General features: G+C 37.8%; 1 protein-coding gene across 1 annotated transcript in view; it reads right to left on the bottom strand.

The window, feature by feature from the left end:
• Positions 1 to 16,591, bottom strand: part of RAD23B (RAD23 homolog B, nucleotide excision repair protein) — a 44,029-nt gene that overhangs the window by 6,515 nt on the left and 20,923 nt on the right. The window contains exons 4-9 of the mRNA XM_006771136.2: positions 13,766 to 14,112; positions 10,073 to 10,128; positions 5,626 to 5,753; positions 3,494 to 3,626; positions 1,332 to 1,459; positions 507 to 683 (exon numbers count right to left, since the gene is read on the bottom strand). Of these exons, the coding sequence (XP_006771199.1) occupies positions 507 to 683; positions 1,332 to 1,459; positions 3,494 to 3,626; positions 5,626 to 5,753; positions 10,073 to 10,128; positions 13,766 to 14,112 (969 nt within the window). The remainder of the gene's footprint in view (positions 1 to 506; positions 684 to 1,331; positions 1,460 to 3,493; positions 3,627 to 5,625; positions 5,754 to 10,072; positions 10,129 to 13,765; positions 14,113 to 16,591) is intronic.

The following is a 16,591-nucleotide window of genomic DNA, read 5'->3' as shown; positions in this document are numbered from 1 at the left end:
GTATTTAGATTATATAACATGATATCTATACTCTCTCTCTCTCTCTCTCTCTCTCTCTCTCTATATATATATATATATATATATCTATCTATCTCCCTTAGATATTAGTAACAGTAGTGAAGTTAAGAAATCTGAAATATAAATCTAAAAATGAATCATCTTAAATTGGGCACATTCCTAAAGATCATTTTCTGCCTGAATTTTAAAACATCAATGAAATTTTTAGTTTCTTAATATATTTACAACTATTTCATGCTAGAATGGTATTCATTGCTGGTCCCTGGGCTTCACCAAGGACAAGGTGGGAGAGCAGGCCTGAGAAGTCCGTCTTTCCTGCAATCCCCCCCAGGGGCAATGCTCTATTCCGCTCTAAAAGAACTCCGCCTGTGATGGAAATAGATCAGTGCTATTCAATGTAGTGGCCACTAGCCCCGTGTGAACCCTGAGCATTGGAAAGGTGACTGTTTTGTCTGAAGAATTGAATTGTTAGTTTTACTTAAACTCACCCTTTCTATAGCTTCTTTTTCCTGAGGCGTTACTTGAATGTAGTTCATGTGACCACTTCCAGCTTCTGCAATTCCTCCACTGCCTCCTCCACCCCCTCCTCCTCCTCCTTGACCACCAGCTTCTTGAACTGGTTCATTTAACATCTGAATAAAATGCTCCTGGTGTTGGCTAATTTGCTGTGATATGAAGGACAGAAAAAAATAATACATTGATATAAACCATCTTCAGGAAAAAAAGAATTCTACATACAAATAAGAGAGAAGCTATAACTTTTGCAACTGTAATATTTTAGATTGATTCTAGATTATTACGTTTTTATGGGGATATGATGATTCCTTGCACATTATTAAAGAAGCTCAGTTCTTTTGAGTGTAATAAACAGTGAAGAATTAAGAGAATTCAAATTCTCTTTCATAAATGTATGCTGTCAAAAAATAAAAGCAATACTAAAAAACCACTAACTGACGGTAAGAGGAAAGAGAACTTACATTTATCTTCCACACTAGCAGGCAGTACAACGATGTACCAAACTCAAATACTTTGTGACCTAAGCATTCATTAATTAAGCCCACAAGTTAATAAGCTTGGGAAAAAAGACAAATTAAAAGGTTTCTTTGCTGAAGAGTTTCTCAGATTCTTTAACAAGGTGTTTCCCAAATTTATTATTTGAGCAACTAAAGTTAACCCAACCTCCATCCCCCAACTCTTTTTCTAGTACATCTATCTATGCAGCATATTCTACTGAAAGTAGCTTAGAATGGTTTAGAGTTGGTGGAGGGGAAAGGGGTGTTGATGGTCTTTTTCAAAATGGGATACATAGTCACCTGCAGTAATTGAGGATTTTCTCGACCTATCTGTTGTAGCAATGCTGGAAGCAGGGAAGGATTCTGTTGAATAATTTGTCTCATCTGTTGAAACTGAGGTTGATTCCGTAAAAATTCAAGGGGATGTCCTAAAATACACATAAAACATTGTTAAACAAAAGTACTGATTATATACACCAAGAATTGGTTCAAACATAATTTAGACAGAGACACTGAAAGTAACAAATAATACCGAGGACTTGTGTTTTGTATGCTCCCTATCAAAAATAAAAAGTACTAAAAGCTGTTCCTGTTGCTCAAAAGTTATTAAGAAAAATATATAGCAGGACTAAGAAAAAAAGCCCCCAAACAATCTGAGCTTGAATTCCTGGGAAATTTGTAACAGGGGTGGACAAAAGTATGTTTACAATTGTTTGTATGGAAAAATACAAATTAATAATAATACAAGAATAAACTGTGGCCTAGATGGTTTGGCTCAGTACAGAGCATCAGGGTTCCAAGTTTTGATTCCCGTCAAGGGCACATGCCCAGGTTGTGGGCTTGATCCCCAGTGGGAGGTATGCAGGAGATAGCTGATCAATGATTCTCTCTTCTCATTGATGATTCTATCTCTCTCCCCCTCTTCCTTCCTCTCTGAAATCAATATTTTAAAAAGAATAAGAGTATATTTCATATACTCACACTGTAAACCTACTTTTGCCAACCCCTGTATTTAATAATTAAAAGTTAAAGAGTTCAGGTTTGCAGATCAGATGGAGTTTTATTAACACAAACTGAATTATTGTTGGAAGATTTTTTTTACTGCCATCAAATTTTAAATATTTATAATCTATAAAAACTTGAGATAAGCCACAAGACAATCTAGTAATAATATTTAGAACTCTTTCGTCCAAGATCCCTTTATAATAATAAATATTAATAATGCCAAATAAGGTATAAGATCTAGAACTTGTGACTTTTGTGTATGTGTGTGTGGGGGAGGGGATGGTATTTATCTGGTTATGCTATACAAAATAAAGAATTGTTTTGAGGTTACTAATGAATAATGAGAATATTTTGTATGTTATTTCCTAAATTTTAATTCAAGACAATCATTCAAATTAAAGTGACCACATAACACAAATATTTATTCGTCTTTGTGTAAGATCAGTTTTATAGATGAAGAAAATGAGACTCAGAAACTAAGTTATTTAATAATTGCTGGTGAATGGACAGCACCCTCAATCTGAATCAAAGCCATGCCTCCTCTTTCCATTCCCATGCTAATTCTCCAGAAATGACAAGTCTGTCCTGTCCTCTGGGAAGACTGTACACAAAGTGCTTAGAAATTTTTATCAACCAGAATTGACTGCCATAATTAGAACTAGAATATGCATTAAAGAATGGCCTCTTCAAAATTAACAGTTTGAATACTTTCTCAATACACAGAAGAAAGAATGAAGAACACTAATTCCTGGGCCTGCCAAAGGCTCCAGGCCTTGCTTTGTAGTCAAACTTTTGGCAATGGAAATGTGGGGGTTGGCCAGTAGACACTTGAATTCAAGTTTGCTTTCACCTAGAGACACAAGATTTTAAACCTTTCGAGGTTTTAATTCCTTGGTTGTACAATAACCACCAAGCTACCACTGGTTTTGGAATTATACATACTCGATGACATTTATAAGGAGAGAAAGAGACATGGTGAGTAAACCATTCGCAATGGTTTCAGAATATAACAAGGAATGCAAACTGGCAAGTATCTCTTCCTTAGAATATGCTCTCTACCAAAATGGCAGCAATGATGCGGAATATAAGCAAGAATATCTTAGGCCCTAACCGGTTTGGCTCAGTGGATAGAGCATCGGCCTGCGGACTCAAGGGTCCCAGGTTCGATTCCGGTCAAGGGCATGTACCTTGGTTTTGGGCACATACCCAGTAGGGAGTGTGCAGGAGGCAGCTGAGCGATGTTTCTCTCTCATCGATGTTTCTAACTCTCTATCCCTCTCCCTTCTTCTCTGTAAAAAATAATAATAGTAACAATTAAATATATTGTTTAAAAAAAGAATCTTAGGATTTATCCAAATGCTCTGGGAATAAACCTCACCTCAAAATACTTCAGATTAAATTATTTTACAGTACAAATTTAGAACCATTTCCTCCCCATCTAAAAGCTTCCACTTTACCTCCAGAACTTGTTGTTGTAGTTGTTGCTGTCGTAGTTGCTGCAGCTGCAGCCACTGAAGACTGAGGAGGCCCAGTAGTAGCTACCGGAGGGGGATCAACCACAGCCTGACTTTCTCTGTCTCCAGGAATTCCCTAAAATACAATTTCCAAGCTTTAAAATATTATACATACAGAGTAAAAGACTTACTAATATATTTAATATCCTTGTCTAATTTCCAAAAGCATCAAAGAACTGTATGCTTCAATTAAAAGTAAAGGCTTAAGCCCTAGCTAGGTAGCTCAGTTGGTTAGACTGTAGCGGTCGACAACTGGTGGCCCTCGGACCACTGGTGGTCCATGAGGTCTGAAAGGTTGGTGACTGCTGGGTTAGAGCATCCGATATCACAAGGTTGCAGGTTTAATCCCCAGTCAAGGCACATACAAGGAGCAATCAATAAATGCATATATAAATGGAATGACAAATCGATGTCTCTCTCACCCCCCCTTCCTCTCTATAAAAAAATAAAATAAAATAAATAAGTAAATGGGGGTGGGAGGGAGCAAAGGATCAAGATTTACCTGAAAACTACATATATTTAAATTAGGTTAGAAATGGCCTGAGTGTGGTGCGGAACAGCGGTCGCCAACCTTTCGGACTTCACAGACCACCAGTGGTCTATGGACCACTGGTTGGCAACCCCTGTGTAGAAGAGCCTACATTTCTGTAATATAAGGCAGCAGTGGCACTGTCCAACAGAACTTTCCATGATAATGGAAATATTTTCTATAGCTCTGCTGTCCAATAAAATACCCATTAGCCAGCCATATGTAGCTACTGAGAACTTGAAATGTAGTTGTTACTCCTCCACCCCATGGTGATTATCAATACGATTCCTCAATTCCAAACTAATTAATAAAATGAACTGCTAGCATTTTAAAGACTCTCATCAAGAGGACAATGGAAAAGAGCATTCAAAAGATTATATGATATGCTAAGAAAGGGTTTGGTGAATCTCACATGCAAATGAGTATGCAAATAACTGGTGGAAGCAGAGCATTTGTTGGCTCATGACTCTCCTGAGGAAACTACTATCTGAACAGGAGTTTCTAACAGAAGTACAAGCTGGAAAGAAAGGAATGGGTTAAACTGTGGACTGTATTTCCCATAGTTAGTTTAGGATCATGAATGATATTTAGGGCAAATTAATACTTTGATGATACTTCAAAACACCAGACAATTCTAACATAAAATGCTAAGACTAAAAAAAAAGAAAAAAGAAAAATCTAATGTTATTCCAAAATTCTATGCTGTTACTTTAGTCTATGCCACATCTATAAAACTAACAGACATTGTCATAAAATATCAAGGGTTTCAGTCCATGCTCACAACAATCTATTTCTCAAAAACCTTTATGCTAGTAACAGACAATAACTTACTTGAAATTCCCTCAGTTGCTACCAACTAGAAACAAGCTAACAATTCAAATGTCAATAGAACCACGTAAGCAACATGATATGTTAAATTAAATACACAACATTATGTCCGGTAACAGTGAATGAAAGGGGAAGATAGTGAATTAAAGATCTATGATCGAAAACTTTTCCTAATCTCTTGCAAAAATCTGTGATTCAACTTGTCCAGGTAAATCAGATTATCTGAATGTTTTAAGTGAAATCTCCTAATTTCTAAAATTTCTACAAATTTATTTCATACAGTAATAAAAAATTATATAAGCAATTAATTAGGCCTCTAACAACTTGAAACTCCTGCTTTAAATAGTACATCTAGGATTACATTGGCAGTAAAAAAAAGCTACTAAAATGTTAGATTAGATTACATAAAAAAGAAATCTTCCTCTACATCCCCAAACACAACTATCAGCCTTTGAGGATGACATAATTGGGGTAGAATGATCTACTCCAAATGGATAGTTAACTTTACAACTCAGCCATTTAGTAACTAAAAATCCTTTCAAAATCTTTTAAAGAGGTCATTTTATCGACACAAAACATTAACATACTAAGAAAAAGCATGGTGTAAATTATCTAGCAAATATTATTATTCTCCTGTGAATTGTTACTGTTCCTTCAAATCTTTGTTTCTTTGAGATTTTGGTCTTAAATGAGAATGAATAAATAAAATGTTTCTCACCATTAAAAGATACTCCACTGCTCGGTCAGGGTTGTTGAAACTGGCTCTCAGGGCTGCAATTACTTGCTCGCGTTCATAGCCCATTGACATGATCTCAGTTACCATATTCTCGTAAGACTGACCTGTCACTACAAAAAGTTGAGAGCAAGGTCGGAGGAGGGAAAAGAGAATATTTCATGCCAAACACTCTCCATACTTCTTGAATGCATACAATGTTTAGGCACTAAAGTGCTAGGAATACAAAGATGAATAACAGTCTGAACTACAACATGTATGTGCTAGGTCAGTGGTAGGCAAACCGCGGCTCGCGAGCCACATGTGGCTCTTTGGCCAGAGTGTGGCACTTCCACAAAATACCGCGCCCGCACGTACAGTGCGATTGAAACTTCGTGGCCCATGCGCATAAGTCGGTTTTCGGCCTGGGCGAGTCTATTTTGAAGAAGTGGTGTTAAAAGAAGTGGGGGGTGTCGGTCGGTCGGTCGATCGATGGGAGACGCAGTGCAGGCAGGTTGAGGGATACGCGGGGAGGCGCGCGCGATTCATGCACAAGTTGAGTGAGCCAGTCAGGAGTACCCTAATTAAGTTAATAACAATGTACCTACCTATATAGTTTAAGTTTAAAAAATTTGGCTCTCAAAAGAAATTTTAATCGTTGTACTGTTGATATTTGGCTGTTGACTAATGAGTTTGCCAACCACTGTGCTAGGTAAATAATGCCTCTCCACCCATGCCAATGCCTGGAACCTATGGCTATGTTAGATGACCTGTCAAAAGGGAAGAAAGGTTGCTTATCAGCTAAATAGGGAAATTAACCTGGATTATGTGAGTGGACCCAACACAAGGGTCCTTAAAAATAGAAGGGAAGCGGATAAGAGGATCAGAGAAACAGATGTAAAAAAAAGGAGAGAAAGGCAGAATAAGAGATGCTATGCTGCTTTGATGATGATGGGCAAAGGGGCTATGAGCCAAGGAATGTGGGCAGCCTCTAGAAGCTGAAAGGGCATAGAATAAATCCTCCCCTGGAGTCTCCAGAAAATAACGCAGCCCTGATTTTAGCCCCGTAATTTAGTCCTTTGGTTTTTGTCCAGTGAGCCCCATGTCAGACTTCTAACCTATAGTACTATAAAGTAATAATAAATCTGTTGTTTTATACCATTAAGTTTGTGGTAACTTATTACAGTAGCAATAGAAAACTAATATAATATGTTTGATAAGTACAATAAAAATATAGGGTATTAATGTAGCACAAATATAGGATAGAATTAGCAGATCACACAGGACAGCAACGTGACTTTGAAAATAAGAGGAGCATTTCAAGCAATTAGCTCTGCCATAAGAAGTTCAGTTTTCCTTTGACACCTTTTATTATCAAAGCAGAGGGGGAAAGGAGGTTAAAAGCTAGAAAGTTAGAATTTCAAGCACCACAGAAAGGTGGTACAATGAATCAATCCCTATCATTCAGTATGTCACTTTTACCTCACTTAAGCCACCTTTTCTTCCACTCATGTTCTGGGTACCATTCCCTTTCTTGTCTCCTCAAAGAACGGGTCTTTTGGTTATTTTCTCTTGTCCATCTTCCACCCTTCTCTCTCTACTTAAATATCCTAACCAGAAGTTAACTATGCCCTTGAATGTCATTCTAAAAACAAAAACATGCCTCCCTTCATCACATCCCAATTCCTCTTTCAAGAACTGGTCCATTTGTCTGTTCTCTCCCATTCACAGCCATAGGTGTCTGCACATACTGTGTCCATTTCCTCACATTCCACTCACTCCTAAACCAATACCAACACATGACTTAGATTATCCCTCAATATGTCCCATTATCTGCGATGTCCATTTCAATGAATAGCACCACTATCCATCCAAATACTTGAATCAAAAACCTTAGTGGTTTCAATTCCCTTTCCCCTGTTTTCACATCTAATCTATTAGCACATCTGGTAGGTCCCATTGTGGCAGGATAGTAAGAAGCTAGGAAAATCCCAGGGCAAGTGCAATGGGGAAACTGAGATAATAAAATTAAACAAGGCCAAACAGTTTGGGCAGCTTGTAGCCAGCTTGTGAATTGCAAGACCTTATCATACCTAACCAAGGACACTTGAGAGCAAATGGTTTATACACTCCTCCCTAACCAGAAAATACATAGTTTAAGTCATCCTGGCCTGGGAAAATAGAGAGAACAAAGACCCCATTAATGCCATTCGGGACAGCTGATAAATCATGGTGCAGAGACACAAACACAAGCTGTCAGACTCTAGAGCCCCTACACCTAATCATGCTGTGTCTCTTAAAATTATGCTTCCTAATTAATCAAGTTGCATTTTGATACTTTTTAGATATTAAAAGTACAAAGGCTGCCCTAGCTGGTTTGGCTCAGTGGATAGAGCATCGGCCTGTGGACTGAAGGGTCCTGGGTTCGATTCTGATCAAGGGCACATGCCTGGCTTGCAGACCCGATCCCTGGTAGGGGCATGTAGGAGGCAGCTGATCAATGATTTTCTGTCATCACTGATGTTTCTATCTTTCTCCCTCTCCCTTCCTCTCTGAAATCAATAAAAGAAAAAAAGTACAAAGGCTAATGACTCATAAAAAAAATTAGGGACAATGGATAACACAAGACAAGAGCTAAAGTAGTAGTGATGGCCCAGCCAGGGTAGCTAAGTAGTTGGGCACATGCCCAGGCCCAGGTTGTGGGCTCGATCCCCAGTAGGGAATGTGCAGGAGGCAATCAATGATTCTTTCTCATCACTGATGTTACTCTCTCTCTCAAATCAATAACAATATATTTAATTAAAAATAAAAAGAAGTAATGATGAAGAACGTCACTATGAGCTGTGAAATGAACTAACAATGACATTACTAGATTTACCTTTTAGAAAGTCCACTATGGCAGAGAACAGGCCAGTTAGAAGCAGGTAATTCAAGAATATCAGTAAGGAAAGGACATAAACGAAGGCAAATAAATGGCAGCAGAGACTTTGGGAAGAAGACTCCTGGTCTCACTAGGCCAAAAGGCAGAGGGCCAAGGATGTGGATGATAATACAAGCAAGGAAAGGAACAAAGAGGAATCAGATGGCAGAATAAAACATGAGTCAACTGGAAACTAAGGAGTTGGTAGAGATTATAGTTTTTCTAGTTGGCAGTTTAAATGAAAAAATGAAGGGAAAAACAAAATTGATTTTGATAGAATGGGTATGGAGACAAGATGGAAAGACATTATTCAGTAGGTAAAATTAAAAGTTGGAATAAAAAGGCATTTCCACTGCAAGTACAATATAAGCAACAAGATATACTAGTAAATGGGAACCTACAAGGCTATAAGCTGAAATAAAGTCTAGAAGAGAATAAAGATGAAGCGTGAGACAGATTTTAGTAACATTTAATACCCATTTCAAAGACATTTTATAATACACAGGTCAAGCTTTTTTAAAATAACATTTAAAGTTCATCTGGAAAATAAAATGTATGTGCTTTAAGGAAAAAAGTACACTTGACTCTAACAGTACAATTTAAAGGATTCAATATATACTTCTGACAACATGAATGGATCTAGAATGTATTGTGCTAAGTGAAATAGGTTGAACAGAAAAAGATAAATTCCATATGATTTCACTTAGATATGAAATCTGAAAAACAAAATAAAAGAACAAGCAAGACAGAAACAAGCTCATAGATCCAGAGAATAAATGGATGGTTGTCAGATGGGATGGGGATTAAAGGGTTGGGTCAAAAGGTGAAGGAATTAAGAAGTACAATTGGCAGTTACAAAACAGTCATGGGGATGTGAGTGGACATCCTATATAATAAAAGTGTAATGTGCTAAGTGACCATTCATTTGACCATTCCACCAGTCGCTATGACACCCACTGACCACCACGGGGCAGGGATCAGGTCGAAACTAGCAGTCCGACATCCCGAGGGATATAGTATTGAGTGAAGTGGGAGGTGGCCAGGGAGGAGCCGGAGTGGGTCCCTCGCTGCTCCCACTCATCCCCTGCCCCTCCCCATCCTGGCCCTGCTGCTGTGGGAGTGCACTGACCACTAGGGGGCAACTCCTGCATTTAGCGTCTGCCCCCTGGTGGTCAGTGTGCATCATAGCAACTGGTCAAATGGTCACTTAGGTGGGTACAAGACTTACTGGGGGGAGATCACTTTGTAAATTATATAACTGTCTAGCGACTATGCTGTACACCTGAAACTAACATAATATTGAATGTCAAATCTAACTGAAAAATTTAAAAACAAGCCATCTTGAAAAAAAGGAGTCAATGTATGAAACATTAATTTATAAAGCTATTAGTAACTATAATTAAATTATCTAAATCAACTATTTAGCAACTTGATTATAAGCAACCATAACAAACATATTACCATGATCCAGAGAAATAAAAATTAAACGTCTTCCCTGTCTCTTATATGGTTACTTACAATGTAGATACTTACCAAGTGCACTTGTTGCATCTTCAAAAAGATTTGACCGAGAAGAATCTCCTGATGTACTATACAAGGTTTTAGAAAATCATATCAGAAAGTATGTAAAATTTATATTAAAGTTTAGTAACTGTCTAATTTGTAGAGATTCTTTGATTTTTTAATTAAACTTAAAAGTCTGGCTAAACCCTAAAGCTTTATCCATAACATGTATGGCTTGGGAGAACTTTCAATCTTAATACTCATTCTGTTTTGCAAATCCATCATTTTAAATGTCCAAAATTTAAAATAACATCCTCACAGATAGCTTACTATTTAAGGGATACAAAAAAAGATAATGAACAACTATTCCATGAAAGAATTTACATAAGAAGTTAAATAATCTGTAAGTCAAATCACAGTAGAAATACCAAAAGAAGTACATGATAACTAGCACATATAGGAACTACATTAAGCTAGAAAGACCTGGAAAAGTCTTTACGTAGCAGAATTTAGTTAGCTCTTAAAGGTAAGTTTTGAACACAAAAACTGGAAAAAGAAGGCATCTAAGTCAAGGAACACAGCACAGCATAACCAAAAAATGCAGAAGAGAGTTAAATCTAAGTTGTAACTGAAAGTAAACCAGTTTAAAGGGACTAAGTTTCTGTTGGGCAATTGCTGATGAGTTTGAAAAACAAAGTAGACAAAAAAAAAAAAAAAAAAAAAAAAATTAAAAAAAAACTATAAAGAAGAAAAAAAAAAAAAAAAAAAAAAAAAAGATTATAAAAGACCATTAAGAGTAGGCTGAAGAAAAATAAACCTAAGTTTACAAAAGCGGTAAAGGTAGCAGTTAGCAGTTTAGATTAAAACATACAGATAAGACGACACACACTTATGCCTCTGTCCCAATTTTAAAAACAAACACAATATACTTCAGCTCTGTATGTAGCATAACAAAAGTAAGGGAACTACCTAAGTTTGAATTCAACTTTCTAAGCCTTGGTTTATCAATACAATGAGGTCAACAATAGTATCTATATATCCCAAAATGTTGTGTACAGGGTTATTGCTGGTAAAGTGCTTAGCAGAGTACCTGGGATGGTAATACCCAATAAGATTATTATAATTCTTTGGTATAATTTCTAAAGTATCTTCATTCACTAGACAGTGAAACTAACGTAGAAGGCAAAATTTCCCAAAGAAATACATACCCAGAAACTAATTCTTCTGCACAAGACCCCTGCCCAGAGACAACCACCACTACCAGTTTTTATAAAATAATCACTTGTGTCCTCTTTTGTATGTGTTTTCATTTAATTTAACAATTATTCCATGTCAGCAAAACCACAACTATGGCAGGTTTTTCCAACAGATGCAGTATTCCATTTACTTGACCAAATCAAGCTTTTATTAAGGAATTTTTAGTTTGGCTGCCAACATTTAAATTCTTTCTGTAGTCAAATTTATTAATTGCTCCCCCTTTATGACTTTTTAAGGTTATTTTTATTTTTCCTATGTTCTCTTCCAGTTTATGGTTTCACCTTTACATTCAATCTTTATCCATCTAGAATTTATTTTTGTGAATGTAAGGTCTGTAATCCATCCTCCAGAAGACTAGGCATTTATTCCAACAGCCTTTTTCCCACAGTCGTCTGAAATTACATCTTTATGGTATATTAAGCCCCTATGTATTTTAGTCTGTTTCAAGACAACTATTTCACTGAGCAGTCTTTTTAGTAAGAGCCATTCTAAATTGTTGTAATTGTTACTGTACATAATACATTTTACTATCTGGTAGGGTTAGCTTCCTTCACTATTGTTCTTTTACAGAATAATGTGTGCTGCCCTGGCTGGTTTTGCTCAGTGGCTAGCGCACCAGCAGGCCAATGGGTCCCAGGCCCTGGTCGGAGCTCGTGTAGGAGGCAACCAATTGATGTGTTTCTCCGTCTTTCCCTCTCTCTAAAAGTCAATGGAAAAATATCCTTGGGTGAAGATTTAAATAAACAATTTTTTAAAAAGGAATAATGTGTGCTATTTTTTTGCACATTGTTCCATTTTTTAAAAAAATATTTTTATTGATTTCAGAGAGGATGGGAGAGAGATGCAAACATCAATGATGAGAGAGAATCACCGATTGGCTGCCTCCCACCATTGAAGATCGAGCTGGTACCAGAGCATGGGCGCTGACCAGGAATCGAACTGTGACCTCCTGGTTCATAGGTCAACATCACTGAGCAACACCAGTCAGGCTGCACATAGTTTTAAAATTTATTTTAAAACATTACAGTTAAGATTGAGGTATCATACCCGTTGTAATAAAAAATAAAATTTAAAAAAAAAAAAAAAGATTGAGGTATCATTTAACCACCTTTTTTCATTCTTGATTTTGCCTCACCACTTCTTTCCTCCCTATCCACAGAGGAAACCACTTATCTGTCAGTCAATGTATTATCTCTTTGGTTCTGTTTTTCTACACATTAATATGCACTCCCATAGAAATACATAATGTCATTTGTGGCTTATGTTTGGTTAATGGTTATTATCTGTATTATTTTGCAATCTGCTTTTATATTTGAAACCATATTCATTTAATACAAATATATATTGCATATTTTCACTGACCCGTGGTACTGGATATCAGAGCTTTCCAAACTTTAGGAAGCCTAAGAATTCACCAGGCTTGGTAAAATACTGACTTCTGGGACCATCCTCCAAATATTTTGATTTAGAGATCTGAGGTGAAGCCTAAGAATTAAACTTAAACAAACTCCCAGTGATGCCGATGCTGCCTACTGACCGCAGCATTTTGAGTAGCGCTGTTCTCTAATATGAACAGGTCACAAATCAAATCATCTCCTTACTAATGAATATTTAGTGTGGTCAAATTTGTCCTCAATTAAAAACAATACAGTTCTTGTGCACAAGTGCAGTTTCTCTAAGTCAGCTATCAACCTTAGAGAATGAATTAAGAGTGGAATTTGCATTTTAATAGTTTTTGAAGAACAAAGCTGACCTAAGAAACAAATTCCTATTACTAAAATGTCAGGTCAGTGGTGATGAAAAAACTTTCTTATACCCCTCAAATTCATACCAGAATGCCTCCCGAGAATCCTCGCACTACGTTTTGTGCTTCACAGGCCACTGAATGTTTTACGGCACAGACGAAGGGACTAAAGCACTGCTGAGTAGCCTGATTTCTGAGCTCCTCTCACTCTTCCCCTTCCTGTATCATCCTTCTCTGAGCTGCGTAATTTGGGGAAATAAGAGTAAATTGCTGCAGTTTTCCATTGTGACTGGTTCTGATTCCAAGGACTCTAGCAACTGCCATTGAGGTGCTGAGTTGCACTAAAGCCACAAAACAGAAACAGCTCCAAAGACCACACTGGACATAATACTACTCATGCAAGTTATTTATAATATGTCAAGCTATAATATATTATTATTTTATAGTTCTTCTTTTTGGTCATGTGTATTTCCAAAGTTTTCTACACAAAATAAATAATGACTCTGATCTTCTTTCCTTTTCCCTCTGGAAAAATAAAGCAGAGCATACAAAAATTTGGAACATGGAAAGTTAGACAGCAGTGATACCGTTTTTATCAGAGTTAAAAGTTTAGAAAAAGCTTAACATAGTAAAAAGTTAATTTGGACAGAATAAAAATAAATACATGCATGAAGACCTTGTTATGAGCATATTTTAAGATACAATTTTCTAGCAACCCTCACCTGTCAGTTGATGTCGGGCTAGTAGCCACTGGTGTTTCTGCTGGCTGTTCTACAGGGTTCTCTTGTTTTGTGGCACTAACAGGTGCAGGTTCAGAAGATGCTGTCGCTGATGCTGGAGTGATAGATGTAGGTGTGGGAGTGGGAGTAGGAGTGGGAGTGGGAGTGGGAGTGGGAGTAGGAGTAGGAGTAAGAGTGGGAGTGGGAGTAGGAGTAGGAGTGGGAGCCAAAGCAGGGGTGGGGGTTGGGACCTGAGCCACAGCTGGTGCTGTGGAGGAACTAACTGTGGTAGTGGTGGTAAGATTTGATTGCTGCGTCGTTGTTGGTGCTGGTGTTGTCACTGCTTTGGGCTAAACATATTAAAAAGCAAAACAATGAATGATGATAAAATACAACATTATTACCTGATCTCTAATTAGACTGTATTGTTACAGGATGCTACAAACTCAATACTAATAACAAACTTGTAACTTGAAAATAACTTTGTAAAGTGACATAATAGTCAACATTAAGACTCTGAATCACTATGTTACTCTTTCAAAGCTCTTGACAGCATACATATTATCTTAACTATCAATCTCAATTAGCTTTAGCCAACAGTTTCAGCCTTTATATTAAGTTAATATAAAAAAAAGGTCAGTATTAAAACGGACAGGTATAAGTACAAAGAGGTTAACACAACTTCTGAGATCTGTATGTAGTTAAACAGAAAATGAAGGCCAGCTTGGACAGCATGGCTCCGTGGCTGAGCACTGATCTATGAACCAGGAGGTCATGGTTCAATTCCTGGTCAGGGCACATGCCTAGTTTGTGGGCTTGATCCCCAGTGTGGGGCCATGCAGGAGGCACCCAATCAATGATTTTCTCTCATCATAGATGTTTCTATCTCCCTCTCCCTCGCCCTTCCTCTCTGAAACCAATAAAAATATATTAAAAAGAGAAAAAAATAGAGAAAAATAAAGGCCAAATAAAGTTATATAACCACATGTTCCGAACTTTCTGAACTAGAAACAGAGCCATAATGATTCCCACAAAACAAAAAGCAATTATATGTGGGTAGAAAGCATACTGTTACAAGTCTTTTTATTATCCTAAAGGCCTATCAATGTTCACTACCTATTTTGCTCATAACTTTCCTAATGACAAAAGGTAACTGTTTTAATGGAAGATGGTAAAATTCAACACAATTTGCTTCAAGTATAAAACAACAAATTCTAAAGCAATTAGCTGACTTATGTCTTGTTCAATTTGAGCCAGTACAGAGTACATTAGAAAAAAGGTGTCTAGGGGAATCTTGGAGGGACAGAGAGGGAGGGTGGTAACCAACCAAGGTCCTTGTATGCATATATGCATGGCCCACAGACACAGATGAGGCCATGCATATATGGGTGGTGAGGGCCTGGGGCAGGGAGTGGGCTGGAGGGGGTCAATGAGGAGAAAAGAAGGAATATGTAATACTTTCAACAATAAAGAATTATTTTAAAAAAGTAGCTGGTGCAAAATAGGGAACTTGAAAAAATAGTAATAGCATTCATCACCTCCTTTTCCTATTCTAAGAGTCTTGTATTTTGCTCTGTTAACTTTTTAAACTGCCGATTTAACATTGCAGATCATTAATGTTCTAAAACTCCAATCTAGATTAAAATGTAGTTTAAATAAATGCATTTTGGCCATATAATATTTCCCTTAAGACCTTTTGTTATCACTACAATGTTTTTACATACCATGCCCTCAAGGTCAGTATTGCCACAAACAGCAATTTAAGCTTCCTTCTAAACTAAACAGTACCAAACCAACCTTCCTGAAGCTTTTCTGCTTACTTTTTACGTTAATTGCTTTTTCCTGTCTCTTCTTGGTAATGAGATCATTTCTCATTGCTTCCATAATGCCTAATTATATCAGTCTTTGCCTTCTCATAGCTAGCCTCTACTATTAACTTGAAAATAAAGCAACCACAAATGTCATTGGAATCCTATGTAAAACTAGAGGCCCAGTGCACACAATTTGTGCACGGTGGGGTGGTGGAGGGGGATTGAGGGTGTTCCTCAGCCCAGCCTGCACCCTCTCACAATCCGTGACATCCCTCTTGCAATCCAGGACCACTGGCTCCTAACCACTGGCATGCCTAATCACCCCTAACCACTTGCCTGCCTGCCTGATACCCCTAACCACCTCTGCCTGCCTGCCTGAGTGCCCCTAACCACTGTGCCTGCCTGATACTCCTAATGGCTCGCCCGCCTGCCTAATCACCCCTAACAGCCTCTGCCTTGGCCCCCACAGCTTCATCCAAAAGGCCATTCAGCAGTCTGGTCTAATTAGCATATTACGCCTTTATTATCCTATACTAGAAGCCCTATGCACAAAATTTGTGCAAGAGTAGGCCCTAGCAGCCCTGGCTGTGTCTGGAAGGACTTCCAATGGTCGTTCTGCTGTTCGGTCGATTTGCATATTACACTTTTATTATTATCCTATCTAATAAAAGAGAAACATGCAAATTGACCATAACCCCAACACCCTGGCTAATCAGCAGAATATGCAAATTAATTGCCAACCAAGATGGCAGCCAGCAGCCAGGCAGCTGAAGGGAACAGGTGGCTTGCTTGCTCCAGTGATGGAGGAAGCCAACGTTCATGGCCTGCCAAAGCCGGCCTCTGAGCTGCACTCTAAGAAACAATGTTGCAATTATAGAAGCTAAACAAGCTCCAGAGACCTGCTTTCAGCTCTCAGACCTGGAGCCAGCTCTCAGTTCCAGTGACAGCCATAGAAGGTAAATAAATCCCAGAATGAAAAAAAAGAAGAAAAGGAGAGGCTGGGAGCTTAAGGTGCCCT

The sequence above is a fragment of the Myotis davidii genome, unplaced genomic scaffold (genome assembly GCF_000327345.1).
Source record: "Myotis davidii unplaced genomic scaffold, ASM32734v1 scaffold64, whole genome shotgun sequence".
Lineage (NCBI taxonomy): Eukaryota > Metazoa > Chordata > Mammalia > Chiroptera > Vespertilionidae > Myotis > Myotis davidii.
The sequence above is the reverse complement of the archived record's forward strand: the minus strand, read 5'-3'. Positions and strand labels throughout refer to the sequence as shown.